The sequence below is a fragment of the Dasypus novemcinctus genome, chromosome 1, assembly GCF_030445035.2.
Source record: "Dasypus novemcinctus isolate mDasNov1 chromosome 1, mDasNov1.1.hap2, whole genome shotgun sequence".
Classification (NCBI taxonomy): Eukaryota; Metazoa; Chordata; class Mammalia; order Cingulata; family Dasypodidae; genus Dasypus; species Dasypus novemcinctus.
The window spans coordinates 99,275,798-99,292,817 of record NC_080673.1 but is presented as its reverse complement, the minus strand read 5'-3'; the positions used below and the strand labels follow the sequence as shown (position 1 = coordinate 99,292,817).

The following is a 17,020-nucleotide window of genomic DNA, read 5'->3' as shown; positions in this document are numbered from 1 at the left end:
TGGTTTTATACCCGCACCAGAGTTGGCATTAAATGATGTGTATTTAAGCCCAGCTCAGTGGCTTAGCATTGGTGTGAACTTGGGCAAGTTTTTCAAATTTCTAGCTTATGTTTTCTCAAGTTTAAATTTTTGTTTTTGCGCTGACTTAGAATACTTTCCCTAAGAATGTAACACTATGAATAGTATAAAAACACATCCTGTGTTCATTTGAACACTATTGGATGGAATTTCAGTATCTGTTACTTAGAAATGTGAAATATTTACTATCAGGTTTAAGGCTTCTTTTCAGTAAAAGAAAACTCAGGTAGTTTTAATCAGGATTGGGATAAGGGGAGTAATAAATATCCCTCTCCATGTTTGAGTTGTTCAGCAATTGAGAAATAAGATAAAAAATAAAGCAGAGAGGAAGTAAAATATTGCCTTTATTTCTGATAAAGTTGATATGGACTAACATGGCTTATAGCTATGAGAAAGTGGTGTTTGTAATGTGAAATTCAGAACTAGACAGATTCACCCACCCAGCCACACGAGACCTCAGGTCACATGCCAAAACCAACCCAGAACATATGTGCTCATTTGCTACAGGAGCTTAATGGAACAGCTTTGGGTATGAATTTGGAGATCGGTTTCATACTTATTCTAAATCCTGATTCCTAGGATATTCTCCATATTTTATATTGATGTAATAAAACTAGAAATACAAAAAGTAGAGGAGAAAGCAGGATCTGTGTAATCAAAATAAAATTGTAAGAATGCTTCCCAGGATCTTTAACAATATCCTCATTTTGCAATCTGAATCTAGAACTTATATATATCATTGTTGAAAATGTCAGTTGTGATTTCTTCCGGAAATTTTTAATTTTAATTTTTGACTTACACTAATACCTACTAAGCAGTTAAAGAAGATTTAGCTTTTGGAATAGACATGCACTAAAATTATTAGTGACTAATTGACATGATAGATTTGCATCAAATTCTGACATTCTAAAGAGATAATTCTGGATAGCAATGGGAGAAATTAGGAGTGGATACACCAGTTAAGAGATTGTGTGATAATGTAATTATAAAGGTAACCATGAATAAAATAATTTAAAAATATACAGAAAAGGAAAGAAGAAGGGAATAAAATGGTATGCTACAAAAAAGCAACCATATACAAAAAAGATAGTAATGGAGTAATTACAATGGACTTTTAGATTTTGCACGAAAACCACAAGCCACAAAAGAAAAAATATATAAAAATTAAAAACTTCAGTGCTCAATGACATTATTAGGAAAATGAAAGACAACCTAGAGAGTGGAAGTCAATATTTGGGAACCATTCTATCTGATAAGGGTTTATGATCCAGAATATATAAAGAGCTTCTATACCTCTACTATAACAACAAAAGCAATACAATTAAAAAAAAAATGGATCAAAGGTTTGAATAGATAGATATTTCTCCAAAGAAGGTATTCAAATGGCCAGTAAGTATACGAAAAGATATTTAATATTATTAGCCATTGAAGAAATGCTAAAATACAAGATACCATTTTACAACCACTAAGTTAGTTATTGTTAAAAATAAATCCATGAAAATTTGGAAAAATAAGAAATCTCACTCATTGTTTCTGGGAATATAAACTGGTGCAACCACTGAAAATAGTTTGGCAGTTCATCAGAAAGTTAAGCATAAAATTACCATATGACCTGGCAATCCCATTCCTAGGTATATACCCAAGAGAATTGAAAGCAGAGACTCAGATATTTGTACACCAATGCTCTTTGCAACTTTATTTACAATAGCCAAAAGGTGGACCAAAGTATCCATTGGCAGATGAATAACAAAATGTGGTATATCCGTACAATGAAATAATATTCAGCCATAAAGAGGAATGAATTTCTGAAGAATGCTACAACATGGATGAATCTTGGAGACATGTTGAATGAAATGAGTTAGAAACAAAAGGACAAATATTATATGAAATCTTATATATGAAATACTAAGAATAAGAAAATTCATAGAAAGCAGAAAAGCAGTTACCAGTGTTAGAGAGGGGGGAATGGGGATTATTGCTAAATGGGTATCACATTTGGTTTGAGATAATGAAAATAGTCTGGAAGTAGTTTTGCAAGTTACACAAAATTGTCAATGTACTTAATATCAAAATTGTCCACTTAAAATGATTAAAATGATTTTTACATACATTTTATTATAATAAAAAATAAATGATTTTTTAAAAAAGACTGTGTGAGATGGTAGTAATACCATATTTCATTGATTCTGACATTCTTTTTGGTAATAAAAGTGATTTTTGTTGATCGTTATTCTCCATAGCTGAAAGACATAATTCTAAAATGCGTTGGTATCCTCTTTTATTTGAAATACAGAACTAAGGTAAATGACATGTTTATTGAGATTTCCCCTATTTCTGGGAAATGGTCTTGACTTCAGGTGAATTTATTTAGTGGATGAGCCAAGGAAGCACGACTGATAAAATGGGGAATGTGAGACTAGAAAAGGAGAAAAGTCAGTAGAATGTGTATTATTAAACTTAATAATGACTTGGGCAATTACAAGTCAATATCACTGGAGACCCTCTGATTTCCCTGTAGAACAAACTTCAGAGTTGCCCCTGAAGGATGGGAAAATTGAGTTATTTACACATTTACTTGCATCATCATTGGCTGAGTGTTGCCCCCAACTCTCAATGCACTAAACCCCCAGCACTTCCGAGCTGCCTGGTCAACAGGCTGGGCTTGCTTCCAATCACCTGAGAAAGTTCTCAGGCAGGAAAACAGAGGCAGAAGTGGCCACTGAAGTTAGTAAGTGACCACCTAGCTCTAAGTGGAGGCCTAGGGAGGTGCAAGATGTACAACAGAGGCATTTGCTGCACAGATATTTATGAAATCTATAGGAAACACTCAGTACTTTTTGCCAATACAAATTAATGAAATTAACCAACTTTCCTAGAGGAGAACTGTGGCTTACTGTGTGATTTCACTACCTGAATACTTTTGGAAAAATGCCAGTTTTGTTCCCCTGTTGTACAAAAATAACAGTCCAAAGTATAAAGTCAATTCAGTTACACTAACTATATAATTTCAATAATGTTATATTTGTGTGTATGTGATTGTATCAAGATTGAGGTTCATGTTATCATTGCTCAATCCATTATGGCTATAACTCATTTCTTTGTCATTTTCCATTTTCCTTTATTCTGCTCTTTGGTTATCAGAGACCTGCACTATTGAAAGATGCATCATGCAGTCCTTCTCTATTATGCACAATCAAAACATGGTTAAGAGATTGGATCTTATTCAAAAATAAGAAAATCTCCATTTGATGCTGTGCATATGTAATAGGAAGAATTTTGACCTATGATTAGTGGCATTCTTTTGGCAATATATATTATAGTATAATCTGTTTTCTGTGTAAAAGCAATTATTGATATAAATTATTTAGATAAATTTCCTTCAAGTTTAAAGCATTTATTTTACTATTTTGTGAGATAAATAATTAGTACAATTTTACTGAATATGAAATACCTTACAGTAAACATATAAATATTAACATGACTCTATTTTGTTCCTATAAAACCATTACCTAATGCTGTCATTAACTTTATGTTGCTAGACTGGAGATTTACATTTTAAATAATTTATTTGCAGACTTTAATTACACCTTCAATAGTAATTTCCTTTTATTATGATGGCATTTTCCAGTAATCAAAATTTTGTATTTCTATATTTCAGGTTATTGTTTCATTTCTCAGTCTATAAAGAGTTCGCTAATTTTAATGACAATGACCCTCTTTCAATGAGAATAATGTGAACATTCTTGATTTAGGATTGATTAAATTCAAGTGTATAAAATATGAAGTGCATTGCAAGGGCATTAGCCTCCTATTGAGACTTCATACAGAACTATTGTTGGGTCAAAAGCCTAGATAGTACTCAAGTATAAGCTTCTATTTTCTAAGAAAAATCAACCTTGGCTGTTAAAAAAAAAATCCTTTATTTTTTTATAAATAGTTTTATTTAGACTCAATATGGTTTCATAGGGAAAGAATGGATGATAGCATAAAGATCAAATTACTATCTTTGTGGCCCTGGTAAGTTATTTAGTTTCTCCTAGTCTCAGAGTGATCATTGGTACAAAAAGAATAGAGGTGTAGAAGGATTTTGTGAGGATTAAATGAGGTAACGCACGTTAAGTTTGTAGGAACATGCCTAGCACATGACAAGTCTCGGTAAATAATAACTGAGACTTTTTAAACAATTTAAAAGACCAAAATGATTGCATCCATAGAGAAGAATGGAGTTGCATGTAATGCTAATCGTCAGGTTAGGAAATTATCTTACAGAGGTTTTATTGACTTACTAGAATTCTACTACAAATTTAAAATGAAGACTCAATTTTCAACTTAAGACAAAATGGCCACAGAGTACTGAGAAAGACTGATTGTACAATTTTCTTGCAAAGTTTTGAAAGGCAGGCTATTGTTGTCTCTAGAAGTGATGCCATATAATTGTCTGTCTGGTATGATATCCAACCAATATTATTTGGCCATATTCATTCTGTCCTGCAATATATCTTCATAGCTTATTCTATAATTCCATAGACTTTAATTTTACAGTCAGGAAGTAAGTTTGTTAAATTCTTCATAGATAAACCATAATCTTGGAATGTGTCTTATATTCAACTTTTTTTTTTCCTTAGAGAGGAAACTGGTCTTTCAGTAAGCCCTCACAAAGTTCTATAATTGAGTTGATCTCACGTTCTGCTTAGTATTGACAAATCTAGCCCATGGCACTACAGAAAAATCTATTTTCATCTCTCAAATAATGTTATTGTGTCCTCTGCTGTTAAGAGTTTAAAAGTACAGGTTCTAGAGACAGACTGCCTGCACAGAAAGACTGCCTAGAATCTTGTCTCTAATACCACTTCAGTGTTCCCATCTGTAAAATGGGAATAACATTAGTACCTACTTAACAAGATATTTTTAAGAAGTGGGATAACATAAGTGAAAGTCTTGGAGATCCAGTTTTATTTAAGCACTTGATAATTTTAATTATTATTAATTTAATTTACTCCAATTGCTTTTTTTACTACATAGCAGCTAACTTTGGCTAGCTTTAATATGAATAAAACCTGCCATCTATGGTGCCTTAAACATAAAAGTACTGAATTTATGGCACCATGTTTGTGTTGATTAACAGTATTTATCTGGCATCCAGGCTGGGTGATACACTACACAGAGAATAGCAGAAACATACTGATGATTCATACATAACTTGTGTATGATTGCCATATTTTTTCTACCAGATGTTTTTTCTAATTCTGTATATATAAATATAAAAAAATGTGTTGAGTATCTGTTTAAGTAATTGTGCTAGGCATTGTAAAGGAATCAAAGACTTAAATGCTAAAACATCTGTCCTTGGAGATATTGTATCATGAGAAAAGACAAATGCATAAATTTGACAATACAATAAATATGCAAATGCTCTCAAAATAATTATGGTATTAATTGCCACACCAGTGATATATGTAATACATGTTCTGTATCTAGAGGAGAAGAAAGATAGTTATTTATGAAGAAAGTTTGGGTGTTTTGTTCTTCGTGCTCATGATAATGTCTTTCAAATATTTTTTTTTTAAGGATGGTGTGTCAGGGTTCTCCAGAGAAACAGAACCAACATGATATATGTATGCATGTGTGTATATATTATAGTAAGGAATTGGCTCGTGCAGTTCTGGTGGGGAGAGGAGGACTGGAAGGTGTGAATTTGTAGTGGAGGCTGAAGGCTGGAAATTCCATTGTGAGTGATGTTGAATTCTTGAGTTGGAATTCCTTAAACTGGAAACTTAGGAAGAAGTAGAGAATATAGTCTTGGAGCAGAATTCCTTATGATCTCTGGAATCCTCAGTTCTTGTTAAGACTGCCAACAAATTGGATCAGTTCTACCAACATTTTGGAGCGTGAACTCCTTTTCTTGTGGCCAACTGATTGCAGATGCTAATCTCATCTATGAAATACCTTCACAATAACCTAACAACTTGACATCATAACCTAGCCAAATTGACACATAACAAAACATTATGGTTATTTTGTTTTTAAAAATAATACAAGATTACTGTAAAATTATAAGCAATATGAAAGCATGATAAAAGATCACATATTTCTCAAAGTACTATCTGCTATTAACAACTGGTATTACCAATGATGGAATTATTTTGAGGGTGATCATTTAATTATTCTATGTGCTGTCTTTACATAAAAGCAATACTGAAGGATATACTAATCTTCAGATAAAAATGTTTTCACCCCAAGCACTTTCTAAATTGTTTATGATTGTTTAGGGAAAACTGATACAAAAATATTGAGAGAATGAGGTACTTTCTAAAAATTCATATTTCAAACTTAGGCAGATTGATAGACTCAATTCTGTGAAAGAAGAGGTTAATAATTTATTTTTTCTTCTCCCCATCACTCAATTTTTCAGTTTATAATTTCTTTAAGGTTTTAATGTTTGCATTCTGTAGCGCAATGATAATCCCTCAGTATTCAGTCTTTGTCCTATAGATACATGTATTCAAATGCCACCAATTCTTTTCCCACAGCTTTTTACATTTCCTTTCCTTTCTTTTGGTTATTCTATTTGTTGGCTGAATTTTTAAAATCTAAATTTTGATCAAAGTTATACCTACCTACAGAACAATGGTAAAATATCTATAATAGAAACCAACAGTCCTCTGCTCTTCTCTTCCCACACACCATTTCACTCCTAATAAGAACCACTTTTCTTGAATGCTTTTTTTGTTTTATTCCATATTTTATAAAATATATTTATACTTCTACTTCTTGATTTACTAATTTTAGCCACTACCTATTGGTTCCCTAATATGTTAGATAAGTATCTTGATCCACCTGACATTTCCCTCGTTCTCCAGTATATTAGTTGCAACTTGTAGTTAAATCATTAATTGGTTTTTACATTATTACTCGTATATATACATTTTCACTTCTGATCCACATGGTCTACTTTTTAACTTGCTTTTTTCCCCTGGAATTAATATTTACTTCATGCTTATTTTACTTGACAAAAATTATAATGTATTGATCTTTACTTTTTTTCAAAGTGTCCTAATAATTGTCAAACTTCTATTATTAGCATTTCTCAAATTTTTAAATGTATAAGATAATCTTACAGTTGCTTTATTTATTTCCAGTGGATTTCCCTCCCAAAATGCTGTAACTCCCTATTGGTCTCTAGGTCCCTTGAGCAGCTGTTATCCTAGAACTTTTCTGTGATGTTTTCATTTTTTAGAAATTGAAGTGTAACTTATACAGTCTAAGATATACAGATCAATTAATTCTTTATGTATGTACAATTAATTTTTTATGTGTGTACATTTACATAACCACCCAGATCAACAAATAAAAATTTCCAGGATGCCAGTAGGACCACTCATGTTGGCTTTCATTGAATAATCCTATTCTCACATATAACCACTATTCTGATTTGTATCACATGGATCAGTTTTGGGTTTTTTTTTTCTGTTTCTAAACTTTTTATAAATACAATCATACAGTATACACTTTTTTGTGTGTCTGGTTTCTTTCACTATCCATGTAGTTGCTTGAAGCAGTAGTTCTTTTTCATTGCTATGCAGTATTCTATAGGATGAATATACCTTAAAAATTATCATTGTAAGAATGTTCTCATAATTTTTCGTTAATATCTGACCTTGAAATTGCTCTGAAGGACTCTAAGACTAAACTTATATTTTTCTTCTGTAGGTGACCTTGTTTTCCTTTCTAGATATATTAAGAAATTTCGTAATTACCATTAAACAAGATAAATTTAATCAAGATATGCTCTTTTGGGAAGTGGACTTGGCCCAGCGGTTAGGGCGTTTGTCTACCACATGGGAGGTCCGCGGTTCAAACCCCGGGCCTCCTTGACCCGTGTGGAGCTGGCCCATGCGCAGGGCTGATGTGCGCAAGGAGTGCCGTGCCACGCAGGGGTGTCCCCGCTTAGGGGAGCCCCATGTGCAAGGAATGTGCCCCCTAAGGAGAGCCGCCCAGCGTGAAAGAAAGTGCAGCCTGCTCAGGAATGGTGCCGCACACACGGAGAGCTGACACAACAAGATGACACAACAGGAAGAAACACAGATTCCCATGCCGTTAACAACAACAGAAGCGGACAAAAAGAACACAGAGCGAATGAACACAGAGAACAGACAATGGGGACAGGGAAGGGGAAAGAAATAAAATAAATAAATCTTAAAAAAAAGAAAAAAGATATGCTCTTTCAAAATTTTCCTGGAACACAATTTGCTCCATTGATGCATAGAAGTATATAGTTCCTTTTGCTTTTATTTCAGAGGTTTAAAAAATTATATTTTAAGATATTTCAATGTATCTTTTATTTTCTTCTACTTCAGGTTTTTGAATCTTTTTAAAATTTCTTTTCTCTATATATTTTTTTCTTACCAATTGCTTTAACCTCTTTCCCTTTTTTCTTTTATTTATTGTGAAAATATCAAATTTTTCCGTTAGGTTGGAAATTAAATATTATCAATCTCTAATTCAGTTATTGCTTTCTCTTATTTATTACCTTAGTAATGGTATTGTTTGGGTTCTCAGTTTGTCTCATTGCATTATTCTCTTTAATATTAATTATTTTTTTTAATGAAAACAGCTTATGTTTTAATTCTGATTTTATTTAATTTATGGTCTTTTTGATAATATGAAGGACTTTCATGGAGAGATTTTCTTCCTTTCTAATGGATTCCCACTAGATTCTTGCATGCCATGTTACTTTCTCTATTATTATCATATTAGTGTTATAATAATATTATTTGCCATAGTTTTTCCCCTCATAATTACCAATTGTTTATCTTTTCTTCTTGCTCATCTTTCTCTTTTATTTGCTTAACACAGTGTGGGTAAATTAACCTTTAAATTCTCTTCCCTATTTTATTTAAGACTTTTTATATTTTCCTCCAAATTAAAGTTTGAGACACAGAATCTATATTCCAGTCAATTTTCCATGACTTTAGAGGAAAGGGGAGGAGAAGGAAAATTCATCTGTGTGAAGCTCCAGTTGGAGTTCCTGGCTTGTAGTCTCTAATGTAGGGGTCCTTGACCTTTTTTGTTCCACAGACCCCTTTGCCAGTCAGGTGAAAACCATGTCCACATTATACTGTATATTACATAATAAATGCATCACACCTCCACCAACACATCCCCACAGGAATAGTGTTTTGTTTTGAATTTCCAGTCAAGCTCATGCACCCCTTGTTAAGAACCCTGGCTCTAATGAAACCCTATTGAATGGCCTCTCCTCTAGCACAGATGTGGTTGATGTCTATGGGATGTGGCTGGTTTTCCTAACTCCGTTTTGAACACTGCTGTGTGGACGTCCTGACAGACTGTCCTGCTTCTGAAGGTTCCTGTGATCAGTTCCTGAAGGGAAAAAAATCCATGCACACACTGAGGGTTTTCGGGACAGCATGTTTCTTTGTCAATTCTAGTTCTGGAGTAGGATATGGATTTAGGATTAGTACTGTTCCACCAAATTTTCTATTTCTTCCCCTGGCTTCAAATTTTCAGTTGATAACATGAGATAGTGTCCTATTATTTTGGTTTCAGCGACTATTTTTTCTTTCCTTTAAAAAGGAACATTATTTTTGTTCATTTTGTTGTATAACATGGGATGGAAATTTTGTGACATAACCTTATTTCTCTATTCCTGGAAATAATATTTTAAAGTCCTTCCATGTACATTCTCTTAGTCTCAAAATAATTACATTTATTAGGACTTTTTAAAAAAGTCCAACCTTCATTTAGCAGAAGAAGAAACAATGGCTTAAAGGAATTAATATCATAATCTAAGTAAAATTTTTAGTTGCTGGCAGATTGGTGCCTGGAAGCCCAGTGTCCTGATTCCATTAAAATATTCTTTCCATTCTGCTAGGAGACCTTTCATTTATTCCTGTTGAACATCTTTGATTCACATTTATATAAGATGAGTATAGTGTAGACTTGTAGACAACACAAACGATGTTACAAATTAAGGATTATTTTAAATCCTTTACTATTATAATTGGGTAATATGAATTAGACTGTTAATCTCTGGTATAAGCAAGTTAATATATTTCCTAAAGAATTTATTAAAATTTCAAGAAATAATAATATAACCAGAGAATTTCAAATATAGGAATATTTAATACATTATTTTCTTCTTTTACAGAAAATACAAGAGACATCCTAGTGGTATATGAAGAAGATGCTGAGGAATGGGCTCTGTACTTGAGGGAAGTTTTTTTGCATGTTGTAAAATGGGAAGCAATCCTGTTGCATCGCTTGGAGAATTCCTCTCTTCAGCATTTGGAATTACTGAGTTTAAACTCTTACAAATGTAAACTTGTGATATTATCAGATAGCTTGCTACAAGACCTAACTACAAAGAAGTGTCAGTTTCTGGAAAATGTACTTTATTCTCCAGAAAGTGTGATTACTTTGCTTTGTGGGGTGAAGAGTTCAGATCAACTCTATCAATTATTAAATATATCTGGAGGCAAATGGGAGATCTCAACCGAACAGGACCCGGAAGACTACATCTCTGTAATCAAGAGTGTCCTATTCAGAGGTAGTATTGCCAAATCTTCTTTACTTATTTGTTTTCATTTTCATTTAATTTTCATAATTAAAAATAAAATAATTTTTTTGTTTTTCAACCAATGAATAATACTCTGATGTTAGGATAGAAAGAAGAAAAATGAAAGCCAAATTTATTTCACATTGTATTATACTTTCCACAAAATTCATAAAGGTTCTTAACTTTTAGCTATATTCCAGTCAAGGCTTATCAGTTGTTCTAAAAATGTTTTATAAAATTATTCCTTAGTCAACATTTGTATGTAGAAATTTTAATAAGGTTTAAAGTGGAAATGAATAGAGTTGATGATAACACAGTATAGTAAGTATAACTAAAAAAAAAAAATTATTCCCGAGGACAGCCTATATGAGGCCATAGTGGATTGAGTAGGCAAGCTATGCTACCATATGCCAGTTTGGTCTGGGAAGCTTGTTTGTTACATAGCTAGTGAGTGTTGAGTTAATATTATATACCTTAGTATTGTCAGACAGTACTTGTCCCAAGGTTTGAAGATTTGGGTTGTTACGGAATTTGTTTTATTGATAATTATTCTGTTAGTTACTATGGTATGAAATATTGTAGTTATTTTTATTCTGTTTGAATAGCAAATTTAGTTTTGGGCATATAATCATATTTTAAATGACAGAACCCAAGATTGATAATTTAAATACCCAGGCCTGTGTAAAAGTAAAACTCTGAAGTTTATTAATGAGGAGGCTTCTCCCTCCCCCACCTCTATTTTGCTTCAACCTTGGCATGGAAAGGGGCCGTGGTCAGCTTCTTCCCTAGTTTTCTCAATCTGCATTTCACCTACAACCTCCTGTGTTCCTGCTATGGTTTCATCATCTACAGGGAGGGGTGATGCTATTTTTTTTTAGTGTATTTTTGGGTTCTTCGGAGACTCTCACTCACTTGTAATTCCTTAATGGAGTGAATCCATCCTCTCCTCTTAGCTCCTATTTTTGTTGGCCAATCAGATAAAAATGCTTACTGTTGGATTCTATGGGCCCCTCAAGTGTCTCTTTTGGTCAAAATCATGCCAAGATATCTTTCAGCTGGCCCTGTCTCCCATTGGGCTGACATTTGTCTATAAAAATTTTCATTCATCTTTTTACCTGACAAACTCTGGGCAAGAAAGCCATGTTCAGGAGAGCCACCTCCACCCTGCCCTCAGAGCAACAGTGCCACCACTATCTCTTGTCTTTAGACATTTCCAAATGTTGATGTTTTATAAATCTAGGAAACACATATAAATACCAAATGGTTCACTGGAAGCCAGTCTCACTGTACTTGAAGAAAAGATAATGGTCCCTACTCTTCCTTATGGGGAAGGCAGAGGAAATGTGAGGAGCACAGCACATCAACACCTCTTGTAGAAGAAATCCTCTCCTTTTATTCTAGTATTCCAACCTATTCCAAGTCAACACTTATATAAGACTTGTTTTAGTTATCTACTGTTGCACAAAAATGTACCCCCAAATTTAGCAACCCCAAAGAACAAGCAATTAGTATATTACAGCTTCTGTGGTTCAGGAATGCAGGACATTTAGCTGGGTGTTGGGGCTTCATGAGTTTGAATTCAAGCTGTCCTGGGCTACACTAATCTGAAGGCCTCCCTGGTGCACTCCCATTCTTGGCAAGTTTGATCATTGTTGGTTTTTAAATCATATATTGTTTGGCAGAAGATCTCCTCTAATACATTCCTAAGAAAGGTCTGTCTCTTGGGAACAATGTTTCTGAATTATGGTATCTTCAAAAGTGTTTGTCTCTTGCTTTGGCAGGACAGTGTTAACTCTTGTTCTTAATAGCATTGAGTGAGTGCTACTGAGAAGAATTTGGAGAATTGTGAAGCCAGTCTGCATTTTTTTTTCCCTAGGAAGTGACTTGATCTATTTGCTGCTGACTAAAAGATTCTCAATTTATAGTTGATGTCTAGTGACTTTACTAAGATGCTATGCCACCTGTGATTACTGTGGATTGTTTTCCCCAGGGGCATATATTTTCCCAAAAAAATGTACATTCAAGTCTTCTTTAATTTCAGGAACAATTTCTTGAATTATATCTTTAAATATTTGCTTTGTATGATTATTGTGTCCCTTTCTCTAGTGATTACTTTACATTTATGTTGGATTTCTTTTGTCTGTGATGCATTTGGTAATTTTTCTCTAATCCTTTTCTATTCTTTATTAATTTCCAACTTGTTTTGTTAGTATTGATCACTTCAATTCTTACTTCCTAACTATGCTTCCACTGGTCTCTCTTCCCTTGTATTACTTCCAATCTCTCCATTTTTACAGTGCTTTAATTTTTCCCCTCATGCCGTTTTGTTGAGCACTTGAAATTTACAATTCATTTCTTGTTCTTGTCTTGGTACCTCTCCCTGACACCTTGTATTTTTGCACTGTCCAATTGCTTCAAATAGGGGGCTGCTAATTACATTTTTCTAAATTCATGGTGAATTGTTTGATCACCATTTTCAACTTCTTTTATGGCAGCATGATTTTGGTTGTGCTACTCATATGCCATTGGACTTCTCTTTCTCCCCCTCTCTCTCTCCTTGGATCTTTGTACAGATCCCGCACTGGTTCAATCTGTTAATCCAGCCAATGAAGAGAGGCAACTGTGGGCCCTGTTGTTCGTTCTGTTCTGTGTTTCTCTCCCCAAAATTGGAATACTTTTTTTCTTTGCTTTTAAAGATATATATTGCTTCCTGTGAGCTTTTTCACAGATGCTTATCCCTCAAATTGTTGCATTGTGTCTGTAATTAAAACAAGGGGTATGTCTATAGCCTTAGAGCAGGGGTTCTTAACAAGTGGTCCATGACTTTGAATTTTCAAAAAAACATTCTTGTGGGGATGTGTTGGTGCAGGTGCGATATATTTTTTAAAAAATACATAGTATAGTGTGGACTTAGTAAGGGGTCTGTGGTTTTAACCTGTCTGGCAAAGGGGTCCATGGAAAAAAAAGGTTAAGAATCCCTTCCTTAGAAGAATGTATGTTTGTTAGTTCTTTTCAAAATTTGCTACTTCTGCATTAGTTCTTCAGGGTTTCATTTCTCTTCTTTCTCCGGCACATCCATCTGCTCAATCAACACTGCTTTGGCAACCAATCTATTGATATAAGGGTCTAGGATTCTCTGTTTCCTATTTTTACTAAGTAGTGCTTTTGCATAATAATTTCTCATTCTCTGGATTATGGAGTGATTTCCAGGAATAAAAAGGAGAAATTTTGACTCTGCAACAATTTTCAAACTAGAAATCCTCAAATTTCTCATAATTTCTTTTTTCTTTAATATTCCCAAGTACATTGTGCTTGTTTGTGTTAAAGGAAAAAAAGTTGCAATTGAAAAATTCTGGAAAAAAATCACAAGAAAATGTATATAAAGCACAAGTAATTCTATGTTTATTTTTTTCCCACAAGACACAGGACCACTAAAACTTGGAGGCAAAATTTTGATTTGTTCTCCCCTACCTATCATTGTTTTTTTCCTGAAGAATTCAGGTAGTATTAGCCCCTTACATTGTGGTGTCCTATAATGTTAAAAGAACTGGAGAAGTATCTCTTGGTTACTTTAGCTGTTTTTGTCTTGTGAAGTTTACCTGAAGGTAACTTCATATGGGTCTTGTACATATTCAAATTATATTCCTGTAAAGTTTACAGTTTACAGATAAAATGGTACTATTAGCTTTCATCTTTCCCCATTCAAATTGTGGACTCTGATAATTTAGAGTAATTCAAATGTGCTAAAATGAAAAATATAGCAATGTTGCATGGAAAAAGTTTTCAAAGATGATAAATATGTCTCAATTATCAGAATACAACCAGATTGTTGATCTATAAGCAATTTGTAAATCACGCATAAAATAATTTTATTTATGGACTGGGTGCCTTAACATAATTCATACTAGTTTCTGTGGGCCAGCATGAATCTGCATTAATACATTTGTTTTAATAAACAAATTAGGTGATCTTCAAAACCATTTTATGTTTCATATTGCCATTCATGTTGAACACAGAAAGCATTATCCAAAATTGAAAACAGTGTAAAAATTTGTGACAGAGGAGGAAAGATATGAAATTCAACTTTTGCCAGCCCTTTTCTACTTTTCCCCATTCCATAGACAAATTATACCAAGAATAAAGGAAACTTGTTGAGAAACATATGGTAAAGAGAAAAATGAAAATACCAGAAAAGTAATAGAAATAATTAAATATTCCAGTATATTCATAAGACAAAGGAAAATAATAGGAAATGTCATACAACTTAATGAAAAAGTATTTTATAATTAACCTAGTCTCCTGAGAAAAGTTTTTAATATTAAAAAAGATGAAACAATATAGTAGTATATGTTTAAGCTGATATTTTATTTCCTTTTCAGAAATAAAAAATTAAATTTCCCTATTCCTTTATTTCTAAAATTAAAAATAATACAAACCCATCTGTGTTTTTCATCTTTCTGTACATCATATAACCACTTAGACCACATTTTTTCTTCTCTATATCTTCAATTTCTTTATTTTTGGTTCTTTACCTAATTGCTCCCTTCTAAATTTTCTATCATATTTATGTCTCCTACTCTGTATTTATATGGAATATATATTATATAAATAATCTGATCTCAAATTTATGTAAAATCACCTAACATTTCTGAGTATCACCTTTGTGTACTTTAGCCCTCTCCTTTGTTAAAAAAAAAAAAAAAAGTTTACCAGTTTCTGTGATTGTGGTATATCTAATCTTCTCTTTCTCTCTCAGTCTTAGTTCTTTGCTCTTCCCACCTTTGGCTCTGGACCCTAACAGATATCCTGGTTTTCTTTCAACAGTTAAATCACCATTTTCTTAACAGCTCCCTCCTTGGTTTATTTTCTCATATTTTCTTCATTGTCAAATGGTAGATAATGGTGGTGGGTTTTCAATTGCCAAATATTTATCTTCATTAAACCTAAAAGAAGAGACCTTAAATTCAAAGTAATAATGTAATAGTTGAGTTTTTGGAAAAAGAAAACAGAACAAAACAAAGAACATCATCATAAACAAAACAACTAAAATAAACTATGTAGAAGCATTTGTGTTTCTTTTCTTCCTTCTGAGCTGTGTATTGCTATAGGAGCACAGATCTGTTTTGGTGGCCTGTTCACAACTCGTCAGTGATTCTTCATGGCCATTCAAATGAAGTCCATCCTCTGTGGTTTGTTTTTACAGCTCCTTCACAGCATCGCTTTAGCATAGGAGTCCAGGTATCACTTTTAATTGAACAAACGCAGTCTTCCCATTTCTGCCCTCATACTTCCATGCTTCCCTATTTATTTATCTTCTCTGTAGTATCCTTCCCCATATTTTTAGTCATTCCTCAAGATCGGCTGAAAAGTCGTGTTTCAATGAAGTCATCTAGGATCTTTCTGTTTGAAAAATTTCTTCCTTATCTCTGTAAAGCTAATATATTTTGATTATTATTTGCAACTCTGATTGCATTCTATATTCTTTACAATTATTTTCTTTCCATTTCTATTCTTATTATCCTGGGTTAAAAAACATGTAATGCTGTTTTAATTTTTTTGAAAAATATTTCACCGTTCTAAACATCAAAAAAAAAAATAACAGAAAAATGCAAAGTGTGTTTTTACGAGAAGCTTTATGAAAGCTTATTGATACAGTTGGGCTCTTCACTTTGTTAATGATGAGAAGGTTTACTGTGGCATTCTTGCCAAACCTCAATCTAATCATTAGGAAATATTAAACAGACCCAAATTGAAGGCAATTTCACAAAATTATTGCTCTGTACTCTTCAAAAATATCAAGGTCAAGTAACTAGAAGAAAGACTTATTTTTCTAGATTAAAGGAGTCTAAAGTTACATTCAATGGAAGACTGATCTTGAATTAGATGTGGAGAATATGGCTATGTAGGAAATTAATGTGACAATAGATAAAATTTTAATGCATCAATGTATTGGATAATAGTGTTCTATCCATGTTAAATTCCCAGATTTAGAAATTGCGCTGTGGCTATAAGAGAATGTCCCTATTTTTAGGAAATACAGATTGAAACGTTTATGGGTAATAGTTTTATGTGTATGTCTATATATTCACAGAGAGAGAGAGACAAATATATTTATATATGTAAACATATATATGGTGTATAGAGATATTTTTTTTGTTAGATTATTGGCTAAATATTCTGAGTTATTTATTGTCCATATTTACAGTTTCTAAGAAATAGTCAAAAAACAAAGTAAGGTGGAAGCGGATGTGGCTCAAGCAGTTGAGAGCCTGCCTTCTACATGGAAAGTACTGCTTTTGGTTCCCAGTGCCTCCTGGAAAAAACAAACAATAAGCAAAACAAACTATAAAATGAACTCAGGGAAGC

At 33.0% G+C, this 17,020-nt stretch overlaps 1 protein-coding gene across 2 annotated transcripts in view; it reads left to right on the top strand.

The window, feature by feature from the left end:
• The window catches only part of BANK1 (B cell scaffold protein with ankyrin repeats 1), a 371,762-nt gene that overhangs the window by 20,170 nt on the left and 334,572 nt on the right, over positions 1-17,020 (top strand). For both annotated transcript variants that reach the window (XM_058294914.2, XM_058294915.2), the window contains exon 2: positions 10,247-10,645. In XM_058294914.2, coding sequence (XP_058150897.1) covers positions 10,247-10,645 — 399 coding nt within the window. The remainder of the gene's footprint in view (positions 1-10,246; positions 10,646-17,020) is intronic.